A 23796-nucleotide genomic window follows, 5' to 3' on the forward strand; every position below is an offset into this window, starting at 1 on the left:
AAAGCCCATGTCTATGCCTATTCAATTGAGTTGTTCTTTTTTTTCACAGCTCTTGTTTATACTCGAAGATATGCTACACATCAAATTTGATCTTTAGCTCTTATAGTCTCTGAGATCTGCAGGTTCAAACATAGTAGATCGACTCGGCTGCTGATGCTGAGCGAGAATATATTTATAAGTCAAGGGCATGCAGAAGTTGCTTTTTGCCTGTTACTAATTACATCTGCATAAAATCAATTTGACCGTTTGACCTTATTTCAATGGGGTTTGGCCGTAAAAAAACATGTCTAACTTGAAATTTAGTAGCAAGAAACTTGAACCTTCGCCCGGCCAGCGTTTGACCTACATGTAGCCAAAAAGTGTTAAAGACGTTTCAAATGCATTTTCGTAAAGTTTCTTGGCAATGAATCTGAAGCCCCGTTTGGAAAGTTAGGAAAAACAGTTCGATTCAACTATTTAGCACGTACTTTCCACGCTTGCGGGTGAAAATTGTTGCCCGAAATTGAACTCTTGTCAGGAATTAAGCAAGCTCTAGATCTAGATCTGGCTGTGCCTTGCTCAATCGGATTATTATATATATTCCATATACATTTCGTTACACAAATTTGCAACTGTGCATTTTGTTTGCATTCGCGCACTTACCACAATTAGCAGGACGAAGTAGATCCAGTCCCAGAAACTGTGCGCGTCCTGCACGTAGTACATAATGTCCGTCCAGCCCTCCAGCGAGATGACCTGCAATGACAAGTGACAAGCGTTATGTTTGTTGTTGTTTTTGTTTTTAGCGTAATTAGCAGCATGGCAGCAGCCCAAAGGTCAGCGAGAGCAGCATCAGCAGCAGCAGCAGCAGCAGCAGCAGCAGCAGCAGCAGCAACTGAGGCTCTTCATATTGTACCACGTCACGTATGCGTAATATTTCAGAGCAGTTTTTGGTCCGTCCGCTCGTATCTGGTCATAACGTGTCGTGTTCTGTGCTGTCCGCGCGGCAGCTGGTTTAATGCGTATTTGATTTGTGTTTAATTGCAAAGCGTTTAAGCACCGCCCCACAATCACAGCCCACAATCCCCTGCCCTAGTAAGCGGCTACCCCAAATGGGCAAATATCAAAGTCACAAATCAAAGCGGCCGCAAAACGATGACAGCGATGGGCCGAGAGGGGGACTGCGAGCTGCATTTGTATCTATATTCGTGTATCTGCATCTGAATATACTTAGTGTATATAAATGGAAATGTATCTGGGCTTGTGCATCTGCATGGCCTAGGCATAGATAGAAATGTATCTGTGTTTGTGCCAATTGAACCTCTGCAATTCGGTTAGTATCCATATCTGTATCTGTCTCTTTAAACTATTTAGCCTTTATCTATATATGTGTATCTGCAGGCAATTACTTTTCTCAATCAATATCTTTAGCTTGCATTTTAAGTATTTGAAGCTTTTCTTTATATGGCTATTTTGAAAGTTCAAATTTTATCTGTATCTAAAACTGGACCTTTCTTCTATTCTGTATCTTTACGTTTTATCCGTGTGTGTTTCTAGATCTGTTACCATCACTTTTGAATCTCCCTAAAAGTATTAGTATCTGTATATATGCAAAAAGTATCTGTATCAGTTTCTCAATCTATATCTTTAGATATATCCATGTATGTATAGTTTCCTTTTGTGTTTTGATTATTGTATTAAAATTCATTTCTATGTAGTTGTATCTGTATCTAAATATGCATATCTCTATATTGTATCTGTGTTTTTCTCTGCATCTGTATCTATACCTGCTTTTAAGAGTCTCTATAATTGTTTGTTGTATTTTTGTTTATGCATATTTGTGTATCTGTATCTATATTTATCAATAACTATAGGGATATTTATATTAATATCTGTGCACGTATCTGTAGCCTGCGGGCAAATTTGAATTCAAAGAAATTTAGTTTGCATCTGTAACCAATCATGTGCATCCACACCTGTGCTGGTGAGTATATGTATCTTAAGGTCGTATCTGAGTTTGCATATCTGTTAATCGATTTGTTATTGTGTCTGTAGCTAATTATAGATCTATCTTTGGCTATTATTTTGTAGCTATGCGTACTTGTTAATAGCCTGTGTGTAAGTACATAAGTACATCTCTTTCCATAGCCTGTATGTGGAACATATATAAGTATCTATATATAGAGATTCATGCATAAATGAGTAAATCTGTGACTTTTTGAATTTATCTGTATCTAAACAGCTTTCACTTTTTCTCTATCTCTATTTTTACCCGTATCTTTGCATCTGTCTGAATCTGTCTGCATAGATTGTAGCTGCATCTGTAGCTGTGTACTTTGTGTCTACATCTTTGTTTATGTACATCTGTGTCTTGTTTTTTATCTGTTTATTTGTGGCATTGCTTGTCTGTTTATGTTTTTAATTCCAATTGCTAGTTGAGGCTAGTTGTGTTGCCCAATAAGCTGATAGGTCCCAAAATGAGTCAAACAATGCCGCAAACGAAATTTAGCAGCTAGTTGGCGACGGGCTGCGGGCAACATGATGCTGACTATTGACATATTGCGCATACGCCGCGTGTTGCCGCGGGGTGAATCGTGACCCGCTTCGCAGACAGCGGCAGCTGCCCTATGCAAATTGGCAGCTGCTGTTGTCATTGTTGCTGTTGTTGTTGTTGTTGTTGTTGTTGTTTTAATTGAAAGCGATGCCAAAAGTGGCAACTGCCACCGCAACTGAGCAGCCAAATTAACATGCAACAGCGACGAGTCGTAAGTCCTGTCTGTGAGTTGGGCTTGTGCTGTGTCCATGTTGTCATTGTTATTTGTTTTCAGCGAAAGCTGAAGCGCTAATTGGCAAACTCTGCGGCCGAGCTGGGGTCAACTGCAACTTACCAGAAATATGGCCACCCAGGCCATGCCGATGTTGTCAAAGGATATGGTGCCCTGAAAGGGATTCTCGCCGCTCTGCTTGCAGGTCGTGTAATATTGATTCCAATTCACGCACGACGTGTTCGTTGGCTCATTCAGGTCCAGCAGTTTGGCCTCCTCTGCAAAAAAGTTAAGTTCACAGATGTCAACAGAGAGAGAGAGAGAGAGAATGTGATGACAGGGGGTGCGGGTGCGGGTGCGGATGCTTACTTATAAGCTACAAAGTTGAGCAGCGCGAAAGCAATTAAAAGTGCCATCAAAATTTGATTAACAAGCGCCATTTGCAGCTCATTAAGTGGGAGGCGTGGTCATGGCAATGGGAGGGGGGGGGGGGGGGGGGTGGATTAGTTACGCTGGTGTTGCTGTAGAATGGTGTGTGTGTGGAGGGGGGGGGGGGGAGTTCTTGTTTTTAATTTGATGTATACACTTACCGCTGCAAACGAGTGAGCCAATGCGATAGGGCGGAAAATTGCCGCACAGATGCATGCCCGAATCCTCGGGCGTGGAGCATATATAATCCTGATCCTTGGAGAACTCATAATATTGCGAGAGGCTGCGAGTTGCGTTCGATGGGTAAAGAGAATGTTGCGGGTGGCAAATGGTTAAAAAAACAAGTTGCAAGAACCCAGACAGACGGAAAAGAAATATATATATATATGTATATATAGAAAAAAGAGTCGGACAATGATTGAGAGCAAAGAGAAGAACAGAGAGAGGGAGAGAGAAAGAGAAAGAAACAGAGAGAGGAGAGAGAGAGAGAGAGAGAGAGAGCACAAAAAATAGTCGTTTTTTAACAATCAAAGTTCACATATTATTTTAATTCATATTATAATTAATACGCAGAGTAAATGCCGTTATGCGATTACGAGTATATTATAACATTTACACAAACATGGAGAGATTGAGAGAGAGAGAGAGAGTTATAGAGATATAGCGAGAGAGCGAGAGTACGTGTGAAAAGTGGCATGAGAGTTATTTATGCATCAAGTTTTTGTTTTCTTCTTTTTTAGTTTTGCATGAAATTTTGCTTTTGTGAGAATTTTGTGTTCTGTGCCCGGAACTGAGTAGTTCGACAGGGCACAGATCGAGAGCATTTGCTACAAATTAGAGTGAGTGAGAACGAGAGTGAGAGTGAGAGCGAGAGAGAGAGAGAGAGAGAGAGCGTAAGTGTGTGTGTGTGAGACATTAATTGATATTTGACAGAGTGAGGTACGTTGATCCAATGCTAAATCCAATACAAAAGTGAAAGTGAGGCAATGAGAAATTGTGAGTGAAAGCGAGAGAGCGAGAGAGAGAGAGAGAGAGAGCGAGTGAGCGAAAGAGAGCGAGAGCTTGTAAGTTGAGCTGCCGAGAGCAGCAGGCCTAGGCGCCTTTAAGCGTGAGTCGAAAGCTTTTGCGAAAAGGAAGAAACAAGATTTTCGCTTTAAAGCTAAGTAGAATTAAAAGCTTGCGACAGAAGAAGATATAAAAAACGGGAGAGAGAGTGGCAAAAGCGTAAAGCTTGGGACAAATGCGTGAGTTGAAATTTAGTGAGAACAACAAGCAACAAGCTTGAAGCTTTTGAAAAAGATCGTGAGTATGAAGCTTCACACCGTGAGAGCGGCGTCAAGCTTTAAGCTTGCTGCAGCCGAGTAAATTTGGATTATAAAAGCTTTCAGCTTGCCGCAGCAATGTGAAATTTATTTAATTAATAAGAGAGTGCATCAAGCTTTAAGCTAAAAACAGTTAAAAGGACGCTTGCCTTAAGATAGAGAGAGATAGAGAGCGGAAACAGCGCAAGCAAGAAAGACATGTAGTCAGAGAGTGAGAGAGAGAGAGAGAGAGAGAGAGAGAGAGAGAGAAGGCGCGTGTGAGTGAGAAAGAAAGCTCGAAGCTTTGGCAAGATCAAAGCACGTGCGTCACACCACAAAGCACAGTTCAAGCACACAGGCTACAAACACAACTGTACCTGTCAACCGAAGAGAGTGTGCGACAGAGAGCGAGAGAAATGCCACAAATTGGCGACTAAGCTGCCGCAAAAAAAAAAAAAACAAGAAGAGGAACGTAGACCATCAAAAAAGTGCGCACCCAAAAGAAACGGACACAAAATTAAGACGTAACGCGTGCAACGCAAAAGAACAAGAAGAAGTAGAAAAAGTAGAAGACAAACAGAAGATAAAACGGCGATAAAACAAAAGAAGAGGCAGCAGAAGTAACGCCAAAGCAATTTAAATTAAACGCGCGACGTTGCCGCAAAGTGGACAAATGGGCCGCCACAGCGACAATGGGGCTGGGCCGGGGCGGGGTGGGGCGGGGCATCAGACACAAAAATGTCAACGTGAATGTACGCGTGTGTGTGTGACTATAAAATGTGTTTAATATGCACGTGCGCGCACCAGGAACAAACCCAACAAAAAAGATAAAATAAAAAATATATAAAATTCGCGCGCGCAAAAGTATGCAAAAGTTTTTTGTATGCGTGTCTCTGTATGTCTGTGTGTGTGTGTGTGTGTGTGTGGAGTATGTAATGCGACTTTAATTTTGATTATTGTTGTAGCTTCCATTTGTGGCAAGCTGTGTGAAGAGTTTGCGAGAGAGAGAGAGAGAGAGAGAGCGAGTGTGCGGTTCGGGGTACGTTAAGCTAGGGGCCGGGGCAGCTTTAAATACCTTTGCAATAGAAACTGATGGTTTTTCCTGTAAAAAGAGTTGAGCTTACAAAAGATACACACACATACATAGATAACATGTAGCTTCAGGTGGGGTGCTCTAGTGTGCGTGTGTGTGTGTGTGTGTGTGTGTGTATATAAGTATAGTTGTGTGTGTGTAAGTAAAAATAATTGCAAATAACAAACAAAACAGAAATCTTTTGCAAGAACTACGCTAAAGAAAATGCTCTAAAAAAACATAAGTTACATGTGTATGTGTGTGTGTGTGTGTGTGAGTGTGTTGTGGCTAATTTGTCTGCTTGTAGGAAAATTTGCGTTTTTTTTTTGGGGGGAGGTAACACCTACTGGGGTCAGTTTCAAACTAGACCTCAAAATAACGCAAAGAGTAAAAGAAAAGAAAAACTGAGACACACAGATACACACACATAGTCACACATAGACACACACAGACACACACATAGACACAGAGAACATCAAGTCTAAAAAAAAAAAAACACAAGGAAACAAAGAAACAGAATTTGAAACACTTTTGTGTAAGTTCAAGTGGAAAACTGTTGCTAAAACATTTACGAGTACGGGCACGAACAAGGGAACAAGTACGAGGACGAGGGCGAGGACATGGACACATACATAACATATATTCACTACGTTTACGACACGGACACGCACACACAGAGGAGGCTACAAAACATTACGAGTAACTAGTATCTGCTGCAGGTGTGCGAGTGTATATGTGTGTGTGTGTGTGTGTGTGTGTATGTTTGATATACTGTGGCAATCGTTTAGAGTAAAGGCTGATGACCCACTGGCAACAAAGAGCGTTGACTGAAGCGAGAAGCTTCGTTGAGAGAAGTGAGGAGCTCGTAGAAAAAAAAAAGCAACGAGAAGCATTGGGCAAGACTATTCGAGAAGCGAGAAGCGTTTGGTAGGGCATTATCAGACAGAAGACGTCGTCAGCCAAGAAGGAAACGGATTCGAAAGCAGAAAGAAACTTGACATGAGCAAAGTGAGCAGCATCGGCGCATGAGTTGTTTGTAGACAAGCAAGAAGCAATCCTTGTAAAACAAGGTACAATCAATATAGTATTCACAATATGTCAGATATGTATTTAGCTTCTCGCTTTGCTTCGACAGACATTGCCAGCCGGTTGATATGCGGCTCACTTGGGCTTATTAACTTATCGCTCAGTATGCTGCGCAACGCTGGGTGTCTTTCTTCACTTCGCTTCTAACTTATCTCTGCTAGCTTTTAGCTGACAAGCTTCACTTCTCGCTACGTGCCGCTTTTCGTTCTGCTTTGATTTTAATGTCGTTACACTTCGCGCGGCCGCTGTGGCATCAGCTTAAGTGTGTGTGCGTGTGTGTGAGTTACAGTCTTTAGTGTTGCATAACGTGTAACGCCAATGGTTTAGTAGTGTTGTGTTTGGCAACTGTTAATTGAGCAGATTTTGTTGTTTTCGTTAATGGCTAGTTTATATAGTCTATATATAGTTTAAGTATAAGTAGTTTAAAAGTATTAAGTACGTATTTAGTTTGTATATATCTGAAAGTATTACTTATAAAGTGTACGAGAGAGAGAGAGAGAACCATATATAGAGAGAGAGAGAAGAGATTCGTTAAGTATACACATAAACATATATATTGAAACTAGTTTTTGGGGAGGGTACTATAGGAAAGAGAAAGATAAATAGAGAGAGGCAGAGGTAGTGTATTGGATAGAAATAGAGCGGCAGCTAGAGCTCAGCGAGAGAGCGTGTAACACGAAAGAGAGCAAACGGATTAGTGCTTGCGATATATCGTATAAACTATCGTTGGGGATTAGACAGCGAGCGAGCAAGCGCTTGCCTTAACTTTACGATTGGGTTAGTAGGAAAAAGAGAGAGTAACAGATAATTAGATAGATAGAGAGAGAGAGAGAGAGTACGCTAGGGAGAGAGCAATAGCTATATTAGACGACTAGGGTTCGTATATATGTTTTGTGTATTGTTGTTGTGTTGTTTATCAATTTTTCTTTAAGTTTTAGTGTGTTTTTTTTTTGGTATTTTATTGGTATCTTTTTGTATTTTTGTTTTGTGTGGGTAGGTATTTAAAAGGGGGAAAAATAAATCATTTTATCTTACGAGTTAACACGGACTCGAACTCTGTACACTTCAGGTAGTCCCCTGTAAACAAAAAGTTTGTTCCCGGTATGATTTTTGTTTTTGTATATATATAAATATGGTATTTTTTTTTTGGTATTTATTTCACTTGCTAATTGGAGAAAAGCATTGGAAATTTCAAACTTAATACGACAAACAATAACAGAGGAGAATCGGAAAATTTTGTTAAAATTCAGTTTTTTTAGGATTTTTATTTTCTTTTTTTTGTAATTTTAATTTGTTTACTTGGCTGCCAATTAAAGAAATCAAATTGTTATTTGTTATTGCCGATTTTCATCGTATTTCGACTTGTTTCGACTACAACGAAGGAGTATTAGAAAATAAAAGGGGAAAAGAAAATAAAGGAAAGAACTGGAAAAGAATTTAGAAATACTTATATACATATTTGTGGTATTTTTGTGGTATGTTAGTGGTATTTTTGTGTTATTGGTACGGGTTTCTGTTGTTTTTTGTTGTTGTTGCTGTAAGTTATTGTTGCTGCAGTTGTTGTTGTTGTTGTTGTTGTCGTTGTTGTTGTTGTTGTTGTATTTGGTCTGTTGTCTGCTCATAAAAAACAAGAACTGGCACCTGGTCTTTGTGACTGGCTCTTAAATTGTTGCTAAACGAGCGAATGAAACGCGACTTGCTTTTGCACGTGACTGTACAAGGGTCCGCATGTGTGTGTGTGTGTTTGTGTGTGTGTGAGTGAGTGTGTGTGAGAGAGTGTGCCAAAAATGGGTGTGCGTGTGTATGTGCCTGGTTGTGTTGTGCCAAACAAAAACCGTACAATGTAACAAAAAACTGTACACGAAAAACTCGCGTTCAAATAAAACTGGGATAAGAAATATATACAAAATAAAGCAAAGGACAGCAACATGTAACTTCGAGCCGAAGATTAAATACCCTGCAGATATTTGAACAGAAAAGCAGAGAAAAAAGGCGAGACTCTTTCTTGAAGAAATTATTTAAGCTATGTTTAGCAAATAAAAAGAAAAATCTTGTCTGTAAAATAAAAAATAACTTGAAATTTAAGAAATATTAAAAAAAAAAACTGTTTGACTTCTTGATGTATTATAAATATACAAGTTATTTATATTTTCATAGGACAATAAACAATATTCGAGCGATATTTCAATGCTATATATACATATATATATAGCCATACGATCCGCTCGGCTTGACTATGAACAGAGCCTGCGGAAGACGCGCAGACGCAAAGTTAGGGTATATATGCTTTTTCAGCAAGGAAAATTCATTAGTTTGTTCTGTTCTCTTAATCAGTTGATATAATTTCATTAGGAAATTGCTTGTCTTGGCAAAGGCAGAAACAGTTACAAGCATAAAAACATATGAACTTTGTGGCAGAACTCTTGCTAAACATAAATGAAATATACACGATTATGAACGAATAGCCTTAAATTCGGAATATATATAAAGGAGGCATATACATATGTACACAAGCCCATTTGTCAGCGAACACGATTGCCATCAAAAATCAATAAAAATAATAAAGCTAATATTTCATTTTGACGAAAAGTGCTGCCCACTCAAATAAAAACTTTATAGCTATTTATATGTAAAAAACGAAAAAAAAAGTGATTTGCATCGATTGAAATGATTAAAAATAAATACAAAAATTATGATCAGCGACAATTGGAAATGCAATCAAAATAAATTTGCATTGCCGGCAAATTATTTACAACAATTATGCCAGCCAGCGAAAAATGGCAACAAATTAACACCTGCGAGTGTGGCCTATTTTCCGGCAATGCGAGCATATTAAAGAAAAAAGCGCCCATATTTATATTATGTACAGTTTCGTGCATGCAAAACAATCGATTAACGATAACGCAAAAACTGCATCAAAAAACTGATTGGCAAAAAAATACAAAAATATGTAGCTTGCCTACTTTTGGGGTGTCCATCTACGAATAGTGTGTGTGTTGTGTGTGTGTATTTGAGTGTGTGGTTTTTGTTGCTGCTGCTGCTGACGTCATTGCCAGACGCACACACAGCGAAAGAGTGTGAGAGAGAGAGAGAGAGGGAAGGGCGACCATGGCCAGTGATAAATGATTGTTTGCCAAGTTTAAAATCTTTGCCAGCTGTCAAAGCCACAAAGAGGCGCCTGAAAAATGTAAAAGGGCTGGCCCAGTAAGTGACCATGGAGTTGACATGCCTGTGTCAACTCACACTTTACACAGCCATTCATGCAGGAGTTCTATAAAAGTGACTATGGAGGCACAACTTACAGAGACCACGGTCTTTGAACGTCCTCCATGGTCACTTTAGGAGGCACAACTCACAGAATACACAGCCTGTGAATGGCTAGTAATTTGTGCAATGCAATGTGCAATAACCAAGTTTAAATGCGACTTTAAGCCGTGACCAACACTGGCTTTAAGCGTAAAGCAACTCTGGACCATGTGAAGGATCAGAGCTGTAGGCAATGTCTGTCATCCACGGTCACTTTAGACAGTTCAGTGTTCGGCATTTAACAAAGATTAAAACACAGTAAAAGTGGCGAAGTGCCGTGAAAATGTGGCCAATTAAATTGACAATCCTCCATGGTCACTTTGTGCCGAGCGAGTCAATTAAAATTGAAATGACAATTAAGCATAAATTAACATATTAATTGTATTAAATGAACATATTTCAGTGAATGGCCTTCCAGCAGGCAATGCTTAACACTTTTCGTGTGGCGCTTTGCAACACTGTGCCTGTCACTAGCAGCCAAATGGGCAACGCCGCAAAAATTCAGCAGGATGGCAACCAAGTTTTTGATAAACTGCAGTTCATCAAATTGAGAGGCGTCCAATGCATTCGATATGCAAATACTGAATGTTAGACAAGGACAGAAAAAGTCGCTTATTATCTATGTGTGTGTGGACGCGTGTGTGTGAGCGTGTGCGTGTGTGTGTGAGAGCTGTCAGTGGCATTTATCAAAAATCAAAAGCAAAGCCAACAGAAAAAGCAAAAAAACATGAATTAGCAGCCAGGCAGCCCAAAGAGCGAGAGAGAGCTAGAGAGGGAGAGAGAGAGAGCGAGTGAGAGAGAGAGAAAGAGAGAGAGAGGGGAGAGAGAGAGCCCCTCAAAGCCTGAAATGAGCTAAGCAGCTATCAAAAATCAAAGCCAAAAATGATTTTTACAAAAACAAACAGTATCAAAGCCAAAAGACAACCAAAAACTCAAATTGTCTTAGCTAAGCGATATATAGGCATATATAGTTATATAAATATATATGTATATCTTAAATATATATATTGCATGAGAGGCGCCTGCAGACAGAGACAGACACGTGACTTATTCTCGCTGTCAACTCAGTTGAACGTCCGTTGCCCCAAAGAAACCGCCGAATCGAGTAAATAAAAAAGATAATACAAAGAAAAAAGAAAAATCCGAAAATAAACCCCATTAGTCGCGGCTCGTTCCACTTACGTTATGGGATATATCATGCCGTCGGGTCGTTCCAGTGTGCAGCGCTGCCTCAGTATGCCCTCCCAGAGCTGCACCCCGATGATGCCGAAAATGAAGAAGACAAAGAAGCAGAGCAGCAGCACATTGCCCAGCATGGGCAGGGTGTCCAACAGCAGCATGACCAGAATCCGCATACCTGCAGCGGAAATACATCAATGAGTGCTGCAGCTGGTCGTGTCTACCCCGCGGCGGCGGCGGCGGCGGCGGCACACTTACTGGGTATACGATTGATGGCACGCAACGGCCGCAGCACTCGGATCGTGCGTATCGCCGTCAAATTCAGATTCTCCACATGCATCACATACTCGAGCAGTCCGGCCAGCACGATGAAGAAGTCCAGTCGATTCCACGAGTCCGCCAAATACGTGTTCTTGCCACACATGCCCATGGCCACCATTTTGATGGTCATCTCCAGGGCGAAGAAGGCAAAGATGATGTCATCGAAGATCTGCGTGCGATAAAGTAAACAGTTGTTGAATTCGCCTTATATAATTGATATTCATTTCCATGTTTTGGTTAAATTCCTGCCCCTTTTGTATATACCCAAATATGCTCTCTCAATATTGACCGGAAATACGTTCTTGATTAAGTCGCAAATCTTCTAGCCCCATCTATATCTCTCTATTGCTGGTCTATATATATACATAAGAAATATCGTATGTATGTATTTCTCGAATAAAGCGTGAAGGAAAGAGAGAGAGAGAGAGGGAGAGTTGGTGGGGCGGGATGTGAAGCTCATTTAGTGCTTGAAGAAAATTGTGGTTGACACTTGTCAAAATGAGCTGTTGTCCACTTTAGCTATGGCACAACGTGTTGCTACATCATGCATGAAGTGACCCACAAGTCCCTTCAGCACCCGAGCAAACAGTGTCAAAGACACCCGTGACGCGTAGACTGACGCACATGAATGTTGCTCGCAGCTCTGCCGGAGTTGTCCCAGACTGAGTCTATGTCTTCGTCGCCGTCTTCGTCTCTGGCAGTGCTCAAACAAGTCTCAGCAATTTGGGCGCCACTTATGTCCTCGTCGTGCTCATCCTCTTGGCTCAGTTGCTCATGCTCATTGTCATTTTGGCCCCGTGCCGTTTCTGTTGCCAATTTGGCGCCCTTCGCATGCTTTACACTTGGCTGCGGCCAAAATGTCTGCCTTCCATATCATTTACAAACATTTTCGCACGTTGAACACCTCCTACCGCACAGCGGCCATCATGCTACCCCAACCACAACATTTTCTATACGCTGTAGCTCTGTAATTGCCCCAAAAACCCAACGACTCTCGCCCCGCACAGTGTGCGTTGGCTGCCTAATGAGCCGAAGTGCCTGTTTGATGTCATCAGCCAGGCAGACAGGAAGTGAGCCAAAAAATTGCTTAAATAAATGACAGTTAATGTGACAGCTACAGAGCCGGGGACTGGAGGGGGCTGGCAGGTAGACAGGTACAGGTTGACATTATGCTATATTTACTCACCTGCAGTATCTTGCAGCGCGGCTTCAGACAGGTGTCGTCCACACAGGGCTGATACATGCCCAACGTTATGCAGTTCAGCAAAATGACCAGAATCGAGATGCGCTCGAACCACGTGTCCAATCCGAATCGGGTCGCAGATACAGTTATATAGTTAAGGCAACCAACCATAGATGATATATGCTGTACTGTAATATTTAAATCGCGAGTGCACGACTGCCATATACCCCGTAATCATCAAATGAGACTGCGGCTACTATTTATTATTTATTTCCCCTTCATTCCACAAATTGCAGTTTATCAAAGTCAAATTTGATAAAGGCAAATGTAATCGATAAAAAATGCATATGGCAAGGAAAAACTATTTTTCTTATCGATTTATCGGAGCTATCGAAAAGCAAAAGATTATTCCAATCTCTATATGCTACACAAAAACTTGTATATCAATTAAAGTTGATAGAAAGAAATTTGAATAAATGCACGTTTAAAAACTACAATAATTATTATTTTATTTCTAACTACAAAATATGTTTCAGAAAGGCTTAATTGAAATTGTTGAGAATAATAATCGATTTGCAGCTATCGGACATCCTTTATAATTTGAAATAAACTCAAGCTGCAAACGGCATACGAAAAAAAACTGCATGCCATATTTTTCGTTTCAGCTCTTCAAATCTCTGAGATTTGCTCAAAAGCCATTTACGAAAATTCAAGTAATTGCATGTGCAAAAAAGAAAGAAGCCTGATCCGCTTATGGCTAATGAGACCAATACCAAATTCAAAGTACTAAAAATTCCCTTAGACAGGCCCAAATGGACTCAACACGACTTGGCAACCTTTTGAGGTCGTGGACGATTATTCCCTGCTGGGCGCTTTTTTAATGGTTAGAGGGTATCGAAATGAGTTTGCAAAGCGATTGCCTGTCTGTTGACTGCTTTTGTGTGCTGATTTAAGCAAAACATGTCGAGCGCCCGATCAGGAACAGGCCCATAGTTGCTTACCAGCTCGGGCGCCCGACAACATTTGGCGTCCCTGCTCGGGCGCCCGCACGCTGCAATAACCGAGGCAAGGCACAGACACAGACACAGACCGGATAGTAGATGGCAGATAGCTGTTTACCATCGCCTCTAATGCGCACTCAAGTGCTTGTCAACTTGGCTGCATTTCGTACTCGACGAGCTGCCGCTGCCGCTGCTGCTGCGTTCCGGCTTCTGCTCCAACCACGCCTCCTTCGAGTTGCTGTTGGCTGGCTGTGGTTTTACTCTAAGCTAAATGGCAAAGAAATAGCACAAATTGATGACAGTCGCTCAGTCATTCAGTCAGCCAGTGGAAGCATAATGCAATGTTGCAGTTGCTGTTCAAGCAAGAACTTTGTAAGCCTTTTAGCCGGCATATTAGCCAGTCAGTGCATTTGGGCATTTGGTCTGAGATTGTGCGCAAGCTGAAAGCTGCTCACTCCATCAGGATCACGAGCTCTTGCTTTTGCTGTTCATTCTCAGCCAAATGACTGTTAATATAACCAAGCTTAAGTCCATGAAAACATTGGAAATTGCCTGATGGATGGCTCTGCTCTTAGATGAAAGTTGAAAGCGTCACCCAAGCAAGAAGCGATGCATATCTTTTTTGATAAGTGTAACGTAGAAAGAGCGTAGGAAGAATCAAAGCAAATCGAACAGTCATAGGAATTACGTGGTAAGCTCAAACGGAAGCCAGAGAGAAGTGAATTTATAAGAGGAGGTTGAGTAAAACGAGGGAGAAGCGGGAAGAGAAGCAGAACGGACAAATGAACATAATTCAAGAGTAAAGCTAAGAAAGAAATGAAGATATGGTGAGGAGATGAAGAAGTCAAGCTAAAGCAATCGGAGAATCGAAAGGAGAGCCACAGAAGACTGCTTCATGTGTTTTAGTTAAAAGAGAAACGAAGAAATGCTGATGGTCGGAAGAAGCATACACGAAGCCTCAACAGAGAAACTATAGAAACGAACCTTAGATATTAATCTAAGCAATAATCAATTGAATTAGAAGTTAATCGAGAAAAGAGCCGAAAATCAGAATGAAATATGTAAGGCAAATGAAATTGGAATTTAAAATAAAACTAAAGTAAACAACGAAGTGAGAAGCGAATGGAGAAGCATAGCAAAAACGTTATGTGTGCTTTTGTGAAATCGAACTTTAGGTCGAATGGCGGCAAGTAAACAGCATGAATATGAAAAGGACGCAAGCCGCGCCTCGTCGCTGCTGCACTTCACTTCTCCAATCGCTTCTCGCTGCTGCATTTACGCCATGAATAGCCCGCAAGTTGGCCATATATTTGTTTTACAACTGCAATCAGTTCGCGCGCCATATTCAATACAAAGGCCACGGCCAACATGGATGGAGCGGGTAGCCAGCGCTTAATGCGCACTGAGAGCCCATTTTTTATGGCCGGGCACAATTACGAGGCGTACGCAGGAAACACAATGCACAAAATGTTTACGCTATTAACGCACAATTAAAGATAAAAACAGGCACAACAATGCCACCAACAAATAATAAATAAAAAAGGAAAAAGACAAAAAGACAAAAAGGACAACCGTTCGGGTCCTTGCAATTCATTAGGAGTCGCCGCGGTCAGTGGGGCGGGTTGGGGCAGGCTGGTTAAATCGACAGCATATGCAGGTCAGCTCGCCGGTGCCATAAAAACAAATGTGAAAAGCGCAGACGGCACACACACACACACACACACACACACACACATAAGGCCTAGCGCTGGGCGGCAGTTTGGGGGGGCGTGTACCAGGCCGGGCATAGGAGCCTGTATAAATATTGCAGCTGCTCAAATATGCGACACTGCGATGCTCTCTCTGCATACGGCCCGCACAGCCTGCTCGGGTGAGCGGAAAGAAGGGAGAGGGTGAGGGGTGGGCTGGGGTCGGGCTGGGCGGTGGGTGGGGCGTGGTGCGGCTGCCATTATTTTTGATTTGGCGCGCAGCGACGACGGCAAAGGCCACCAAACCAACAGTAAACAAATTAAGTCGAGCGTAAAGTCGGCCAACACAGCCGGCAAATGGGGGCGTGGCGCGGCCAACAAACAAAACTGAATACGAGTTTCTGTGTGTGTGTGTGTATGTGTGTGTGTGTGTGTGTGTGTGTGCTACCCATGCGAGCGTGCAAAAATCGCAACAAATTAAAAGACTCACAAACAAAAAAGGCGGCCGTGAAGCTGCTGCAGATGAGTGGACACGAATAATTTGTGAATACCCGAAACGAAAAACAAATCGAATGCCAGCAAGTGAACGGCAGTGAACGACTAGCAGTTACCCTGCTAGAAACAAGCGACTAGCTTGTTATTGTGCTTCTCCTACCTCTAGCACTAAAAGGTGATCATTTTTCTTTACTTTAGGGTTATTAAGAAATATATCTTCTAAATATCTGCTTTCTACATTAATGCCTATATATAAAGTTGGAGGCATGTACCTCTTATGATCTTCGAGTTATACCTAAAAAGCACAGTTGCAAAATCGATAATTATCGATATTGTGTGAGAAGCAGGAAGAAGCATAGAAGCCAAATAAGGAGAGAAGTGAGGGAGAGAAGTGAAATAAGGAAAGAAGTTTGAAGTTAACATAAGAGTGAGAACAAAATAGTAAACGAAAGGTGGAAGCATAAGAAGAAGGAGCGCGGAAAACGAATATAGCGCAGGAATTAATTCAAGAGAGAAGCGAAGATTCGGTAAAAACAGACAGAAGCAAATCTTACAAAGAAGTGTTACAAGGGAAAGTTAGTAAAACAAAGATCTTTTGATAGTCGAGTTCTGATAAAGGAACACCACTCTCAAAATCGATATTAAACGAGTATCGATTTATCGATAGCAGATATCAAGAAATGGCGACAAGCTCATTGCGCATATAATAAGCGAGTATATTTATATTAAATAACAAGCCTTTTTTGCGCTTGTTACAAATATGTGCTGAAAGCCATTAAACTCTCTTTGTACATTTTCAGTGGGTGTAGAGCATAAAAAAAAAGGTAAAACAGTAAAGAACAAAGTTAGTGAGCGAACTGTAAGACGGACTTGGAATGAAAGCAAAACTTGAGATAATTGGCAAATGGCAAAAGCAGCCAAAAAGTTGGCAATTGAATTGGGTTTTGAGTTGCCTTCAGCTCAACGAGTCCAAAAGCCACTTGAAATCAGAGTATAAACGAAATCAAGTTTGGTCTTCATTGAAGGCAACGAGTGTACTCACAGTTTGTGAGGTACTTTTCAGGTGATAATTGGGTGCATGTGTGAAGTGCCGAAATTATAACAATAAAATAAACCCTTTGCTCTCAGGAGAATACCAAATACTTGGCTTATTGGAGACAAAAGTAAAAGATAGATGGCTTTACTCTGAAAGTTGTCTTTAAAATAATTTTAGCTAAGGAGTTATCGATAAATGCGAATTGACTTTGGCATCGATTTCAGTTAGGCAGGTGCCTTGCGCCCTAATTGATGTTAATTTTCTAGTCTCGATTTCAGGCAATTTGCATTGTTGTGCTGCGGAAATGCTTGGCAAGCCGAAATGCGCACCGCTGAACCACCGCAGCCACTCGACGACCTGTTGCCCACGCGCCAGAGCGGCAGCTGGGAATCTGAGCTGGCATCGGAGCCAATGCCAGTGGCATGTCATGAATCTCAAGTACGTGTCAATCAGAGGTCACAGCGGACAGGCGGGCGATGGAAGTTTGTTTTTGTGGGTGGTTGGACGGGTTTGCCCGGCTAATGGGGCCGCCGCGAATCATTGCTGTTAAGTGTGCAGAGCAGGAGCCGTAATTAGTTGTGGGCGTGCATATCGCATTACTTTCCCGCATGCTAATGATGTGTGCCGCGCCTTGAAGCTCTTAAATGGGTGGGGATGCATGAAAGAGGCGTGGCTGTGCATCGTCGTTGTCCTTGCAGGTGGCATTCAGCACGCTAAAAGCGCCGTAAAATAGATGACAACAATCTTAAGTTTTGTGTGGCACGATGCAGCATGTTGCATGCACTTTCATGGAGAGATGGAGAGAGAAATAGAGAGAAAGAGGAGGGGGCACATGAGACCCCGCAGTCAAGGCGGCGACATCGCGGCGTTGCCACATCTTTTTTTTTTTTTTTTGGCAAATTGCTCAGTTGACCTCTCAAGTTGCAAGTTGCAAGTGCCACAAAATGTGGCATTGACTAGCGCCACGTAGACGAGAGAAGCAGCAAACTTTTTAACTGAAATTAGTTTAGCAAAAGCAATTTTCAAAGGGGATAGCAAATGGCCGAGGCTGGTGATCTAGAAAGGAAAAGGAGAAGGTTTGGTTATTGCCATGAAATTGATTATGGCCAATGCCAATTGAATTGCGTCGAGACGCCAAGCTGCCAAGTTGCCTGAAATGGACGCAATTGCAACAAATCGTTGCACACGATAAACAATAATTGCTTGATAAGAGAAAGAGAGAGAGAGAGAGAGAGAGAAGGTGGCATTGTAAACTTTAGTAAGGCGAACGAGCAGCAAAAACTCATGAAATACTCAAGACATGGCCAATGCAGTGGGAAGAGTCGATAGGGTCGACTGGACTGGCCTCAGTGAGAAAGCGGCAGCTGAACAATGACAAAATCAAAATTTATAGCCAACAATTAAGTGGCAGAGGCAGGCGGGAGCCTGGCGCCGGGATCTAGCCGAGGGGCAGCCAAGGGTGCGATTATCGTGTTATTGTAGCTGACTGAGCAATGCAGCTGGCAGCCGGCAGCTGGCAGCTGGTAATTGGCGCTGAGCGACTCGGTTGTACTCGGAATCAGAAACGGAACATTGACAGGAAATGGCAATAGAGACGCCACAAAGATGCGGCGGAAACAGACTTGGACAAAATGGACAAAATGGGCAAATGGGGAAATGGGCAAATGCAATAAATAGTTGCAAGCAAAGTAAATTTGTGGCAAGTCGCAGATTCCGATTGTGAGGCAACAACAAAACAGAAACTAATTTTATTTAGAGTTCCCGAAGGGTTTCAAGCGCGGTAAAGCTGAATGCGATTCTGCGAAATAAGCCAGGTATAGTCCTTTAGCTAGGAGTGCCAGACTAAAGGATGCCCTAAACATTCTTCTACCAACAGCTGCTGGACTTCACAATCTTTTTACCTTTTGCGTGGGTAATATTTCTCATTATATAAGACTTTTTTTGTCCTTATTGACTGACAGACTGATTGGTTATCAATGCACAGTCCAAACCTTAAGAGCTAGGAAGCTGAACCTTATGTGATGAAGGTTCACGTTAGGACGGGATTTTTGTTTACCAGTCGATCGGTGTGCATGCATGCATACGTACATACGTACATACATATATATATACATATATACATACATACATACATACATATATACATACATACATACATACATACATACATACATACATACATACATATATACGTACATACATACATACATACATACATACATACATACATACATACATACATACATAAATACATACATAAATACATAAATACATACATACATGCATACATACATGCATACATAGATACATACATAATACATATAAATAAAAAAAATACATACCAAAAAATAAAAACAAAACAACTATAAAATATACTAAAAATAAACACTACACTACTAAGTAAGCATGAAAAACTGCAGAGCCTACTTGACTTTTTGAGAATCGAGGAGTAGAGCACTTGGTAAAAGTTCGTTTTTTTTTGTAATTTACAGCACAGCGACAGAGCTTGGCCTGCATTTGGTATTAAAAACAAACATGTATGCATACATATATTCAAAAATGCATAGACACACACATGCACACACTAACACACATGCCCATACACGCACGCACATACATACACACACGCCAATACTCACACAAGCATCTTTAATACATATACATATTAGTGCAAAATACTTGTGTTATATATAAGGCTAGCTCTGGAAACATAGGGGACATGCTCGACAAACAGAGACAGGACAGACGGATAAACAGACGGACAGACGGACAAACGGACAGATAAAACGACAAACAGACGGACATGGCCACATCGACTCGACTATTGATGCTTATAAGGAATGGGCTTGGAGGTGCTTCATTCTGCCTGTGACATACATTTGCCCTAGGCCAATATACTCTACTTTAAATTTTCAATGGTTGCAGGGTATAAAAAGTTTGTCTACTGCTTCTACTTAATGCCACTTTAATAGTTGGAAAAGGAGTTGCTGAATTTGAGCTGAATAAATTTGCAGCTCTTTGCATATTTCTCAACGAGACCTAAGTCAGCAGCCAAGTAGCCCAAAGTAGTATGTTTTTAAGTAGATTAACAGAATGTGATATAAATATTTTATTTCACGCACTGATCGCTTCTATCAGCAAGCGCATATCTATAGTTCGAAGCTATAACCCATTGAGAATTATAAACAACGGGAAGAGAACAAAGCCAGCTAAACCTACCCTTCGTATGTATTAGAAAGCTGCATAGAAACATTCTCTGCCAAACTTTTGAGTGGCGTATCTTATAGATCCACCTGTAGATTACATTTTCGTATGAAAATAAAAAGCTTGTTCTGTTTAAATCCAGAGAATGAACGCACTTCTCTCAAATGGCTGCTGGCATATTTAACCTTGGGTAACCCAAAGTAATTTATTTTTCCTTAATTTACAATCAACTCGGCGATGGCTGCTCGTCTGTTTCTGTTTCTGTTGCTGTTCCTGTGCTCCTCGGGGACAGCTGCCTGCATAACTAACCACTCAATAAGAGCGTGTCTCTGACTGGCTGTGAGACGCTTTTAATGTATGAAATATGTTCCGTCTTAAATATCAACGTCAGTCAATTTTAATTTCAGGTTAAATTAAATGTGAAGTGCGCCCGAAAGTATGCAAAGCGATTTTTCATGCACATACCAGAGGCGTGCCAGGCACTGCGGCCGCCTCCGGAGCGGGGCGCTGCCTCGCTGATTGGCGCACATTATCTCCCCGGGCGACAGCGACAACAACAACAACACGCAAAAACACGAAACAACTGCAAATGACGAGGCGCAAAAAGTACACGACGCGTCGTCGGAAACGGCAACTGCAAATGGCGATTGGCAACTCTGCCAGCTCTGGCAACCCTGGCAGCGTCTTCCGCTGATGAGCCGCCGCACGCCGATACTTGTTATTTATGCGACACACACAGCGAACACACACACACACACACTTACAGACATCAGCATAAATTTTGCAACAGGCAGGCAAAGAAAAATAAATAAATAAAACGTAAAACAGCAGCAAATTTTTCAAGGCTCAAAGCCCGCGTATACCCTACGCTTGCTATAAGCGAGCATTTTAGCTATCAGAAAGATTTTGGCACTTTGAAGGAATATTATACATTAATATGCAGTTGTCTTTAAGAGATTGCTCTGTAATAAACAGGGATTAAGTTTTGGGGAAAATATTTATCCACATACGATTTTTATAGAAGATATTTCAATAATCTTTAAATTTCCCTTCTACCTACACAGTTAGGTTTTAGTTAAAGTAAAGGAAAACAACAACAATTCTTTTGACTGCTTGGATTGATCGACTGATTGACTTACCGATTGACTGATTGACTGGCTGACTTATTGTCTGAGAGATTGAATGACTAAATGTGTGGATGAGTGATAGGCTGATTGACTGACTTATTGATTGATTGAATGACTGATTAACTGACTTATTGACAAACTGAGTGATTGATTGGCTAACTGATTTACTGTGCTGTGGATGGACGGACTGACTAACTGGTTGCTAGATTTGCTAGCAAGCTGCCTGACTGACAAACTAATTGATTGACTAACTGTCAGATGGACCATCTGACTGACTGACTCATTACCTGGCTGACTGATCGATTGGCTGACTGGCTCTTTAGATGCCTGACTGACTGAGTAGCGAACTAACTTACTCACTGAATGACTGGCTGACTTAGTGTCGGACAGATTGAGTGATAGGCGAACTGATCGACTGATCGTCTGATTGACTGACTGATGTATGATGCATAGCCGAAATGGTTGGAGTAAGGAAATAGAAACTTCAAATGTACATACCTTTTGTGATGCAAATGGACGCTAAGAACTATTTTCTATACTCGACAGCGGATATTATAAATATGAATATAATCATGTAATCATTAATGATTATTAGCTACTTTAGAGTTGGGTAGTCCTTTCAAGTCCTTGTCTTGCTGGATCCGCAAAGCTAATTCTCTGTTAACATTTAGGCGCGACAGGATGCGCTAGGAAGGACACGAGCAGACGGTAAAAATCAATAGGCAGCAACAGCGAATTGCAGCGCGAATATATGACAAGGACGCGCCACCCCCCTCCCCAAGGATTTACCGAAGGACAGACCACCCGCTGGCGTAGCCCATGCCCTCAGCCTCAGCTCCAGCCGCAGCCAAACCGAACCGTGTTGGGTTTTGGGTTTTGTTTTGCTTGCAATAAAAAAGGATATGGATTTGTGATGAGCATCAGGCACCAGTTGCGCGGCCGCGTGTACTGCGTCAGGGCCTTCATGGCAATCTCCGGGAAGCCCGGATAGGGCAGATTTGGCTCGCCCGACGAACTGGACGACGAGGAGGATGAATGCGTCGAGTCGCCATCGTCGGAGCTGCAGCTGCTATTGCAACTGGATGCGGTCGACGAGCTGGCCGCGGAGCTGGTGCCACGCGCTCGCTGCCCGCTGCGCTGTCCCCTTTCCGTTCCCCTTTCCGTTCCCGTCGCTGTTGCCGCCTCGCTCTGCATGGAGGCGGCGCTGTGACGACGCGTGCCACGCCTACGCGCCGTCTCCGAGCCGCGCTCCTTGCTGCCAGCGCGACTCGATTGCTGGTAACGACGCTGTTGCTGTTGCTGTTGCTGCTGCTGTTGTTGCTGTGATTGTTGCTGTTGTTGTGATTGTTGTTGATGTTGCTGTTTGTGCATTGAATCGGAGGCATTCGAGTGCTGTCGATGTGGACGTCGCGAGTGCGGCGTGGGCGTGGTCTTGGCACTGGCACTGCACGAGCTAGTCTTGCGCACCCGCTGCTGGCCGCTGCTGCCGCTGGCGCTGGCGCTGCGACGCAGCTTCTGCTGCTGCTGCTGTTGCTGCTGTTGCTGCTGTTGCTGGTTGCCGCTGTCCACGATCACCGACATGGGCGGCTCCTCGTTGGAATGCATTTGCTGTGCCTTCAATTTGTTGCTGCCGGTATTGTTGATTTTATTGTTGTAATTGCTGCAGCTGTCGCTAGCTGCCACGCGACGTCGCTGGCCATTGCTGGCGCCGGTCGCTGCTGCTGTTGCTGTTGCTGCTGCTGTTGCTGCTGTTGCTGCTGCTGTTGGTGTTGCTGCTGCCTGCTGCAGCATCTTCCGTAGGCTACGATGACGACGTGTGTAGGCCACCAAAAGCAGCTCTGGTCATTCCATTTTGACCAGCTGCCGTCTGCAAAGAGAGAGAAGGGCAGTGCGTGAGATGAGAAGAGATTGGCAATTGGCAGCTGCTCAGGGGAAAAAGTTGGCAACAGCAGCAGCTTCATCAAAGCCGCTTACAAAGCTGTTGCTGCTGCCCGCACAATACACAGCACACTTAATACACACACACACGCACACACACACACACACACACACATATACTTCACTTAAAGCTACGTGCAAAGTTTGTGAATTGATTTTTAATGCGGCGCCTTGAAGCGCGTCCCGAAATGCCTCAACCCCCAGTCCCCCGCCCGGCAGCGGGCACGCCCTCACACTCTTGGTCGCCGCCATAAAAGCAGCCCGCATAATGAAGCCCAAACATAATTTATATGCGTGTGGTGTGCGTGTGTGTGTGTGTGTGCGGCCCTAAAAATAATGAGCAGCATATTTGTTGCCCACAACGAAAAGTGTAGCATACTTTGCAGGGCGAGAGCTCGTTACGCCCGTTTCTCTGTGTGTGTGTGTGTGTGTGTGTGTGTTTGTGTGTGAACGAGTGCGTGTGTTTGTTCAATCATTAATTACGGTCCTCACGTGTGCGCGTATGTGTGTGTGCGTGTTCGCTTTAGTGTGTGTGACCCACCTAAGTATAACACATTTACTTGCCAAAAAGTGCCACGTTGTGGTTTTTGATACACACACACACACACACACACACATGCCTGTGAACTGCAATTGTGCGAAAATTGGTTTATTGATAGGCCAACAAAATAGGGCAGCTTTTGCAT

At 42.5% G+C, this 23796-nt stretch overlaps 1 protein-coding gene across 11 annotated transcripts in view; it reads right to left on the minus strand.

Annotated features, from left to right (window-relative positions):
• Positions 1-23039, minus strand: part of Ca-alpha1T (Ca[2+]-channel protein alpha[[1]] subunit T) — a 58682-nt gene extending 35643 nt beyond the window's left edge. For 6 of the 11 annotated variants that reach the window (XM_070207243.1, XM_032432944.2, XM_032432948.2 and 3 more), the window contains exons 1-9: positions 22077-23039; positions 12625-12736; positions 11376-11607; positions 11121-11295; positions 7668-7709; positions 5550-5576; positions 3335-3456; positions 2868-3022; positions 643-735 (exon numbers count right to left, since the gene is read on the minus strand). In XM_070207243.1, the coding sequence (XP_070063344.1) occupies positions 643-735; positions 2868-3022; positions 3335-3456; positions 5550-5576; positions 7668-7709; positions 11121-11295; positions 11376-11607; positions 12625-12736; positions 22077-22963 (1845 nt within the window). In that variant the 5' untranslated portion in view covers positions 22964-23039. The remainder of the gene's footprint in view (positions 1-642; positions 736-2867; positions 3023-3334; positions 3457-5549; positions 5577-7667; positions 7710-11120; positions 11296-11375; positions 11608-12624; positions 12737-22076) is intronic. The other 5 variants (XM_032432978.2, XM_032432985.2, XM_032432971.2 and 2 more) reach the window with 2 other exon arrangements.
• Positions 23040-23796: the final 757 nt, after the last annotated feature.

Source organism: Drosophila virilis, chromosome X, assembly GCF_030788295.1.
Source record: "Drosophila virilis strain 15010-1051.87 chromosome X, Dvir_AGI_RSII-ME, whole genome shotgun sequence".
NCBI classification, from domain to species: Eukaryota; Metazoa; Arthropoda; class Insecta; order Diptera; family Drosophilidae; genus Drosophila; species Drosophila virilis.